This window comes from Octopus sinensis, linkage group LG14, assembly GCF_006345805.1.
Source record: "Octopus sinensis linkage group LG14, ASM634580v1, whole genome shotgun sequence".
Taxonomy (NCBI): domain Eukaryota; kingdom Metazoa; phylum Mollusca; class Cephalopoda; order Octopoda; family Octopodidae; genus Octopus; species Octopus sinensis.
In genome coordinates, this window is record NC_043010.1 from 28,406,942 (window position 1) to 28,417,543 (window position 10,602).

Genomic DNA, 10,602 nt, shown 5'->3' on the forward strand with positions numbered 1-10,602 from the left:
TGATGATGGTGGTGATGGTATAACTAGGAAAGATGAATGATGTTGCTAGTCTCAAGCCAAGCCTGACTGAGCAGACCTCCAATGGAGCAAAAGACAATCAAGCCATGACCATCCTCTTCTTTACTTGGGCATTACATATTTCAAATGATCCTACCCAGTGCTTTGCTCTGTTTCCAAGATGGTAATGTGTGATTTGAAAGAGAGATTTTGCTGCTACTTTGAGCAGGCATGGGCAAGCTGTTTTGAGAAGCTGTCCACGTGAGACCAAACCCATCACTGGGCTGGCCACACTGCTAAAAACAAACCGAAGCTACTTTTTCATTAGGCATGTTATTCAGAAAGTCCCACAGGTTGCAGGTTTATACTGACTAGTATAAAGGTTCTCTCGACACACAGGAGGACGTACACACATTTTTCTGTGTGGTTCAGAGAGTGACATAGCTGGAAGAGAGAGAGATTGTAGTCATTAGTTGTGGAGTGGAGCATATATTAAATTGGTAATAAGTGGGTAGCTGGGTGGGAAGGCAGATGTGTGGGACTGGAGAAAAGGAAGATCAGAGGATGTGGAATACCTGTCAAAGAAAAGAAACGAGAGAGAGAGGAATCAGCACTGAGGAAGGATTAGAAGAAAATGGCAACAATGAAAACTGAAAGGAAAAAAATAAATAACAAAAATATAGAGATGAGAGAAGGGAAATGAGATGATATATATATATATATATATATATATCATCATCTTCCTTCTACATAATATTTTCCTTTAGTTTTAAGTGATATATATACACACACATATATATATATATAATAATAATAATAATAATAATAATATTTATATATATATATATATATATATGTATATATAATAATTATATATATATTATATGTACTATTATATATAATATAATGTAACATATATTGGTTTCAAATTTTGACACAATGCCAGCAATTTCAGAGGATGGACTAAGTCAATTACATCACCCCACTACCCCAGTGCTCAACTGGTACTTATCTTATTGACCCCAAAAGGATGAAAGGCAAAGCTGACCTCAGTGGAATTTGAACTCAGAACATAAAGACTGACCAATGGCCACTAAGCATTTTGCCCAGCGTGCTAAAGGTTCTGCCAGCTTGCAACCTTAGAATATATATATACATATTACATATATATTATATGTAATATATTCAATAATATGTAACATATATATAGATATATATAACATAAATATGAGAATATAATAAATAGATTAAGAAAAGACCAATCAATCAAAAATCAATCAAAAGAGAATGGGAAATGTTAATACAGGAAACAAAAAAAATGCAAAATACAGATAATGTAGTAGTAGTAGTAGTAGTAGTAGTAGTAGTACAACAGTGGGTGTAGCAAGCTTTTTGATAATTTGTTTTTGTTTTTTTTTTCTTTTTCCAGTTTTGTTTTGTAAACATTTGCTAATTAATAAATCTGTAACTTGCATCAATTAATTCTACAGGATGCAGCAAAACAACCTCCTAGATTCACCGTTCTTGACAAACGATTGAACCAGAGGAGGTCTTTCTGCCACACCTCGTAATAAGGTGTTGTTGGAGCTGTAACAGCAGAAGCAAGATTAAAGTGTAACATTTTACTGATCTGTCTGTGTGTCCAGCCATTTGTTTCTTTCTTTTTGGTTATCCTTGCAAGGCACCATCCTATACTGTTGTTACTGCCATCATCATCATCATCATAAACTGCTGTAGCATGGAAGAAACTGGGGCAAGGGGAGAGGGTAAAAACTAAAGTACAGGTGCAATCAAAACCTCCAGGGGCAGGGGAAAGGTTAATTAGTTTTTTTTTTACCTTTTGTTTTCTTTTTCCAGTTTTTTATTTCAACTAAATTTGTATTTTTTATTCTTTTTATTTTATTGCCTGTGGTTATTATTATTGTCATTGTTATTATTATTATTATTATTATTATTATTATTAAAACAGATCAGAGAAATTTGAAAGCACAACTCAACAGTCGGACATGGGTTGGGACTTGGAACCGGCCTCAATGTCAACCCGACATATTGGACATTTAGTGTTTGTAACTAACCACTGGTCAACACAACTTATATGGAACAGATGCATACAGGGCAGACGGCTGAAAAGATACAAAAAACGAAAAAATAGTCCATTAATGTTAAAAAAAAGCAAAAAAAAAAAAAAAAGAAAATTGTAAACAAAAACTCACTACATCATAAGTGATGTCATTTAACATCCAGTCTTACTTGGTAACCCTGTTAATGCTGGTGCCACGTAGAACAGCACTGATGCTGGGACCATGTAAAACAGCACTGATGCTGGGACCACGTAAACAACACTGATGCTGGGACCACGTAAAAGGCACTGATGCTGGCACCACGTAAAAGGCACTGATGCTGGTGCCATGTAAACGACATTGATGCTGGTTCCATGCAAAAGGCACTAATTCTGGTACCATGTAAATGACATCCAGGACACACTGTAATGTGGCTGGCATTAAGAATGGCATCCAGCCATAGAAACCATGCCAAAATAGACAATGGAGCCTGACGTGGCCCCTGGCCTTTCCAGCCCTTGGCATACCATCCAACCCATGCCAGCATGGAAAAACAGAAGATGATTTCCTCTGCTTGCATGGATGAGATGGAATTTTGTTGAAACAGATCTTTCTACAGCTGGATGCCCTTCCCGTTGCTGACCCTTACCTGTTCCCAAGCCAGGTATTATTTCTCACCCCATGGCCAAACATGTTTTAAACAGAAGACTAGAAACAAATAACATCCCTTGTACACAGGGCCAGATTAAGACCCATAGAGGCCTTCACCACTTAAAAGGCTTTGGTGCCCTCAAGTATATATAAAGGGTGTAAAATGTAAACAAAATAAATTTAAAATGTAAACAATAGTAAACCATAAAATAAATTTTTATTCTTTAAAATGCAACAAAATTCACAGTAAGATGGAAAATAATATTTAATTTTGTATGCTTCCATTTTATTTATATTTGAAAAGTCTTCTCTGATTTTTTTTTTAAATTGCAAAATGTTTGATGATATCATAAAAAATCAATTTACATAAACCTTCTGCTTCTATACTTAGTAGAGATAAGGCATTACGAATATTATTTTAGCAAGTTTAAACTGATTTCTTTCACGCCTTAAATTATTTTGATTTCTGTGGTGCCCCTGTCTCTTGATGCCCTAAGCATGAGCTTATCTTGCTTAATGGGTTAATCCAGCGCTGCTTGTGCAACAGTGATACCCATTTATAATCATTGAGTGATGCCAAGACAAAAATACACACAAACACACGTGTGTATAAAAAAAACCCCAGCAAAGAGAAATAACTTGAAGTGGCCTGTGGCATATATTTGAACAATATAGATAAATATTGCATTGTTAAATAATACCTCACAACAAAAATTCTCGATTCATTAAAATTATCTCTGCCTCTAAAGGAAGGTGAAATAATTACCAAATAGCAATTAAGACAAATGCCATTTGGGAAGGGGAGATAATCTCAAGATTCAAATATTCTCCAAAACTAACATGCCATAAAGGAACGGGACAGATTTATTGTTTAAAGTGGACAGCTGTGGACGTGTTTCTAGATCAATATTTTTCATCAGCACAACAACTGTCTGACCTTATCTACGGTAGCTAAAGGACTTGGACTTATTCAAAATAGTAAAGAATGGCATTAATGTGTTTGTGTACATTTAAACTAATTAAATATTATTTTACAGAATAGAATTAAAATTTCTTTGAAGGTTCTTCTTTCTATTTGGTGGGATTGCAAAGAGGTAATTTATTTTGAATTGTTACTACCCTTTCTAACATGGAAGTATCCAAAGAGCATTTGAGGCACATAATGCTTTATGAGTACAAAACAGGAAACTCTGCAGCCAAAGTGACTCGAAACATACACTCAGTTTACGGGAAAGAATGCTTGAATGAAAGAACTTGCAGAAGATGGCTTGCAAAATTCAGAAGTTGAGATTTCAGCCTTGAAGATGAAGATCAAACAGGACATCCAGTTGAGTTTGATAAGCTCCTTGAAGCATTACTTGAAGAATTGGCAATAAAGCTTAGTTCAAACCATACAACTGTTCATCATCTTCAACAACTTGGAAAGTTTCCTAAACTTGGAAAATGGATGCCTCATGAATTGTCCAAAAGCAAGCACAAATCCCAAGTCGACATCTACTCTTCTCTCCATTCTCACGAACTCTTTTTTTGATAGACATGTGACTGGTGATGAAAAATGGATCTTCTATCGAAATGTTAAACGTCGTAAACAGTGGCTTGGTAAAAGAGAAAAAGGTTCTTCTCTCTATTTGGTGGGATTGCAAAGGGGTAATTTATTTTGAATTGTTACTACCTAATGCAACAATCAATGCTCAAGTCTACTGTCAGCAATTAGAGCATTTGAAGCAAGCTTTGAAGAAAAAAAGACCCGCTTTAGTGAATCGTAAAGGAGTGATGTTTCATCAGGACAATGCGCAACTCCACACAGTAAATATCACATCACATCACAGAAGATCGAAGAGCATTGTTGGGAAAAAATTCATCATCCACCTTATTCTCCCGACCTTGCTCCTTCAGATTACCATTTGTTTCGTAGTTTATAGAATCATTTGGGGGACATTAGATGGAAGGAAGTCATAGATAATCAGGGAAAGTACATTGATGATTAAATTTCAATTAAATATAACATTTGATCACTTGTTTTCTTTATTCAAAATTCGGACAGAACTTATGGGATGACCTGATATATATATATATATATATATACACACACACACACACACACATATATATATTTATAAATATACATACACATGATAGATTTCTTTCAGACGGAACCTAAATCCATGCAAGCTTCTTAATCACATAGCCATACAATTGTCACTGATATATCTACATTACAACTGCCAGAAATGGTGCAATGATCCAGATATGAGAATAGCACAAAGCCTGTTCTCTACATCTAGTTATTTCTTTTATATAGCAACAAAAATGGGTTACAGAATTTATTTTGAGATGCTCTATGTTTCTTTCAATTACTTTAAATATAACAAAAGAATTTAGTAAAATAACTTAGTTATCATTCAGCTAGTGTTAGGATCATAAATTGTGACTAAGGTTTGGTGGAAGATTTTAATTTAAAACTTATGAAAACAAAACATTTGTACTCAGAGCCAGAGCCGGTTTCAGCTGGGTTGGTAACGAAAAGGTTTAATGTTATCAGCACAAATCAATGAATAAAAAAAAAAATTAGTGCACTCTGAGAAGCAACACAGGCACATTAATACACGCCACTTGATTATAATTCCTGTCTAGCAACCATTTTTTAAGACTTACCGTATATCTTCTCCATGTTCAAATTCACAAAGACATATAATACATTTTTCGTTTTCTTCCTCAACACTGCGCTTTACCTATTAAGGAAAAATCAAGAAAGCAATGAAGAAAATGATCTCCCAAAAGGCAGAAACATAAATATTGGTTTCACATTTTGGCACAAGGCCAGTAATTTTGAGGTAGGGGACGAATCAGTTACATTGACCCCAGTGCTTGACTGCTACTTATTTTACTGACCCTGAAAGAATGAAAGGCAAAGCCAGCTTTGGCAGAATCTGAACTCAAGAATGCAAAGATGGTTGAAGTGCCGCTAAACATTTTGTTCGGCACGCTAACAATTCTGCCAACTCACCGCTTTCAGACAGGACATAATATTGATGCTATTGGGTTGGTCCCAGGATCACAAAAAGATTGTTTATTAATTGCTTAGTTCAATCAAAATAGTAATGATATGGACTGTCAGGCAATAGTAAACAAACCAAGAAGATAATTTTATAAATTCTTGAATACAGCCATGGTTCTCAGAGTCTCTGTGTAGTAGAAGCAGAATGCAAGAGCTTATCTCAAATTTCACAACATTAACCCATTAGCATTTAAGTCAGCCATATCCAGCACCTCACACATAACCTACAATGTCATTCTAAAAATAAACAATCACATTATTGAAATCTCAAAGTTATGAGAAAATGCATAATTAATTCAAAACAATGTGAATGAATAAACATTACATTTGACAATCTGAATGCTGAGGAGGGGGGGGGGGGTAAGCTGTTGAGACACTGCTCCTATTTGGGTTATGAAACCCAATCTATAGCAAAGATTTGTCCATGTGAGGATCAGAACTCAGCTTTGCAAATATTTACCACTGCCACAATGCTGTTGCTAATAAGTGCAAGTTAAGCTGCTTGCTTCAATGATATGCAGACGAATTTGGTTAGAGACAACTATCTGTTTAATTAGTGTCAGAGAAAGTATTTGATAGTAGACTGCAGTTCAGGGGTCAGCACCCTTCTTATATCACTGAGCCTTTCATGGAATCACTAATAACTCATGGACCCCATCCACATCCATCATTTCTGAAATAAAATTAAACATTTCTTGGTTTAAAAATGATAATTCATTATTTTGTCATTTACGTCATTTCTGCTCTTCAACAAAATTGAATGAAAATACTTTACTAAAGTTATTATAAAATAATATAAAAATAAATGCGCCCTTTTTAAAGCCTAGCCAGGCTCACAGGCCCGGTTTCCCAGTTTCTATGGCATGTGTGTTCCCCAGCTGGACAGGACGCCAGTCCATCGCAGCATTACTCATTTTTGCCAAATGAAGTGTTTTGCTCAAGAACACAATGCATCGCCCGGTCCAGGAATCGAAGCTACAATCATGATCATGGTGCTGACACCCTAACCACTAAGCCACGCACTTCCACTAGTTATTAGGAACAATAAAAATTCAGCCATATTTATTATATAATCAGAATATCTAAAGTAAAATTCATATAATACTAATTAATATTACATTGATATTTGGCTGGAAATTACTGAGTTTCATTACCTCTGCCTTAGTGAAAGTGAAGGTATTGTTTTCAGTTGTGTTTGTTTGTTTGGACAAGATATTTCAAAAACTGCTGGATGGATTTGGATGAAACTTTCAGGAATGTTTGGCCTCATGACAAGGACAAGGATTCTGGTCAAGGATATTGGATTATTTTCCTGTTTTTTTAAAGTTAATTTTTGAGAGCGATCAGTTTCATTTTTAGTATTCCTGTTTATAAGAGCAGTCGAGTCTATTTAAGAAATTTTCATTTAAAAAAATCATCTCCGGCTAATCGTTGGGAGGACGTTGGTGTTCCTTGGCAGAGGTTTGCACTCTCTGAGTGCTCTTGTTTAGCCTTAAATTACTACACTCTTTCAGATTTAGTTTACTAATAATCCAGCTCTCAAAATCATTTCAGATATTTATTGATCCCTTGGATAGCCATACTGACCACTTTACCAACTCCTCCTCTAACTGGTCAGCTGACACTCTAAATGACTGACATTCGTTCTATTGTCTCTCCTACAAGTACTTTTAGGGTCGCCATCATCATCATAAGTTAATATCCATCTTCCATAGTTCAACAGGATCCAGTGGATCCAAGGACAGCATCATGCTCCAATGTCTGCTCTGTTATGGCTTCTACAGCTGGATGCCCTTCCTAACACCAACCACGTTACAGAGTGTACAAGGGGTTCTCTTTGTGACACCAGCACTAGTGACGTCGCCAAAGAACTCACAACATTAAGATCCCCCGTATTTGAGTGGGGTTACAGTAGAAAGAGAGGCGGCTTTATGTTAGTATATGAAAAAAGGGGCCAAAACAGAACAGATTTCTGGCTGTAGAGGAGATATATAGCAATTCACACTGTAGAAGTGGGTGGGATTAACTGGGATAGAGGTGGAAAGGAGATAAAACAGTGGACACAAAGTGTCAAGGCAGACCCTTATAGTACAAGGAGAGTTGAATTGAGTAGGGGCAGAAGAAAGGAGTGTGGGTGGGTACAGGTTGCTAAAATGTATGGGAGGAGTGAGGGATGGTTAGAGATGTACTTTTTTCTTCTTTTTTTTGCTTAGAAAAACAGATTGTTTTATGAAAATAGATCAAGTAACTTGCTAGAGAATTACAAATGATTATTAATCAACACTGGAGGTTCTGCACAGTGACACAGCTTGCTACAAACAGCAGCAAAATAGCCCTCAAATCACACTGCACTGGAATAATCTGATAATGTGCTTGCTGGGTGCACTGTGCATAGGAAACAGATGGAATGGTCAGTATCATTACAACTGATCTCCAGAGCTAGACAACAAAACAAAACAAAACAGATCGGAAAAGACGCAAGAGTACACATAAATTGATCATTGGCAAAAAAAAAATTTTTTTTAAAAGGGTAAATCTGGCCATACTTACTTTCGTATATTTATGTGGCAAGGTGTTCTGGTCAATAACTGCCTGGCTAGCCCCTCGTGTTATTCCTGACATATGATTGTCCAAGTTGCTCCCCTGCTAGAATAAAGATATTAAATTACTTCAATACATGGAATTACAACAAACAAACAAAACTTAGAATTTATTGACCTCCTGTGTCAGGAGTTCAAATCTGCCACACATTTTGATATGTTTCAAATTAAAGCCCTTCATTTTAAGCTGACTCAGATCACCAGAGATCACATACCCCTCTCTCCTCACTCCTGGCAGCTCATCACTCTTTCATCACTTTCCAGCTCAGCCACCTACCCACCATCTCTTTGAAAATGTGAGTAGTTGTGTGACCCTTCGACAGCACAGAATCCGTTCTGCTCTGGCTCTTTCCCTGTATACTTTACCCCTTTCTATTCTTTATTGTCTAAGCATGAAGCTACCCAAAATCCTCAGGGTTTGTGGTCTTGAAAGCTGCTGGTACCGGAGATAAAGCACCCAGTACACTCTGTAAAGTGGTTGGTATGAGGAAAGGCATCCAGCTGTAGAGATCATGCCAAAACAGATATTGGAGTACAGGGCAGTCTTTGGACCCAATGGATACTATCAGCCTGTCCAATCCATGACAGCAAGGGACAAAAGACATTAAATGACAATGATATGATAATGATAAAATACATTGGACACAATTTTCTTGGTATTCCAAGTGCCAGATAACATATATGAAAATGGATAGTTTGGATAGTTCAAACAAAAAAACTGGTTCCATGCTGTTGCTTTACCAATTTTGTTTTTAGTTACCAAAGGCTACAGCAGAGCACTAAATGGCTGAGCCCCTTTCGAGTGTTGCGCCTCACAGAGGCAATGACCAAGATCTTTGGCATTATGTCAAACTTAAGAAGAGTCATCAAGCCAAGCAAAATCAGTCGTGGTAGACACTGGTGTCACACAAATTGGCACCTGTGCTGGTGGCAGGTAAAATACTCAAATGTCATGCAAATGGCATGTAAAAGCACTCATTACACTCTGAGAGTGGTTGGAATTAGGAAGGACATCCAGCCGTAGAAAACCATGCTAAATCAGATTGGAGTCTGGCGCAACCTTCAATGTGCCAGCTCAGTCAAACCATCCAACCCATGCCAGCATGGACAAAGGGCATTAGATGATGATGATGATGATAAGCAGCTTTTTTTACACATTAGAATTTCACAGATGCTCTAGACAAGATGCTTTATATGTTGTTAGTGCATACAGAATCATCATCATTTTATGTCTACTTTTCCATGCTCACATAATTCAGATAAAATTTGTCAAAGATTTTCTGCAGCTGGGTGCATTTCCTGTCACAAAACCTCACTTGTTTCAAGGCAAGAAAATATTTTCGTGTAGCCAGACATGGTTTTCACAGAAAAACAAACAACATTGCGTGTATGAGTGAAGCTCCTTCACAACCATTGCATGATGTCAAGACAAAGGTACACACACATGATGGGCTTCTTTCAGTTTCCGTTGACCAACTCCAGTTACAATGTTTTGGTTGGCCCAGGCTACAGTGGAAAACATTAACCCAAAGTGCCATGCAGTGGGATAGAATAAGACCATATGATTGGGAAGCAAGCTTCTTAACCACACACTCCTGCCTGTGTCTATAGCAGATTTTACATTATACATGGTTTACTTTTTAAAGAATTATCTCTACAAATCTGTAGAGATAAACTTAAAAAATGATTGAATTGCCCTGCTAGCACAAGAAAGTAGGACACAGTACTGACTTATAAATCCTTTAATACACTTGGTAGCATATTACAGGGTTGTAAAATACAGTGTCCCCCATCAACAATTTTGAAACTAAAACGTGGTGGTGTTAATAAACCTGACTCGAATCCAAAACAAATATTGCAGTGAAGCAGAAGAAAGACGACACATACCAATTAGCATGGCAAATCAATTAAATGCACAGCAACTCATTGCTTGCTACAGAAAATATTAAAGTATTTTCCCTGTTGAACAGTAACTGAAATGTCTGTGCATTTCAGGATTGAAATCAACATGAACCAAGAGCCAGGAAAGACAGTGGATTATATTGTCGTACTTCAAAATGTACTTTTTTACTTTTGTGTCTATAATTATAGTAGTGTCTAAGAATACTGGTGTGTAATGAGAAATTTGTGCAATAAAAACATTGTATGGCTGTTTTGACAAAAAGGAAAAAAAAAAAAGGGTGGAGGTGCAGGCTTTACTGTGTGGTAAGAAGCTTGCTCCCCAACCACATAGTTC

At 36.6% G+C, this 10,602-nt stretch overlaps 1 protein-coding gene across 2 annotated transcripts in view; it reads right to left on the reverse strand.

The window, feature by feature from the left end:
* Positions 1 to 1,387: 1,387 nt before the first annotated feature.
* LOC115219017 (probable serine/threonine-protein kinase DDB_G0282963) overlaps positions 1,388 to 10,602 on the reverse strand; it is a 35,601-nt gene continuing 26,386 nt past the window's right edge. Inside the window, exons 8-10 of one of the 2 annotated variants that reach the window (XM_029789058.2) lie at positions 8,317 to 8,409; positions 5,364 to 5,440; positions 1,388 to 2,120 (exon numbers count right to left, since the gene is read on the reverse strand). In XM_029789058.2, the coding sequence (XP_029644918.1) occupies positions 1,991 to 2,120; positions 5,364 to 5,440; positions 8,317 to 8,409 (300 nt within the window). In that variant the 3' untranslated portion in view covers positions 1,388 to 1,990. Of the gene's footprint in view, positions 2,121 to 5,363; positions 5,441 to 8,316; positions 8,413 to 10,602 lie in introns of both variants that reach the window. The other variant, XM_029789057.2, reaches the window with a different exon arrangement.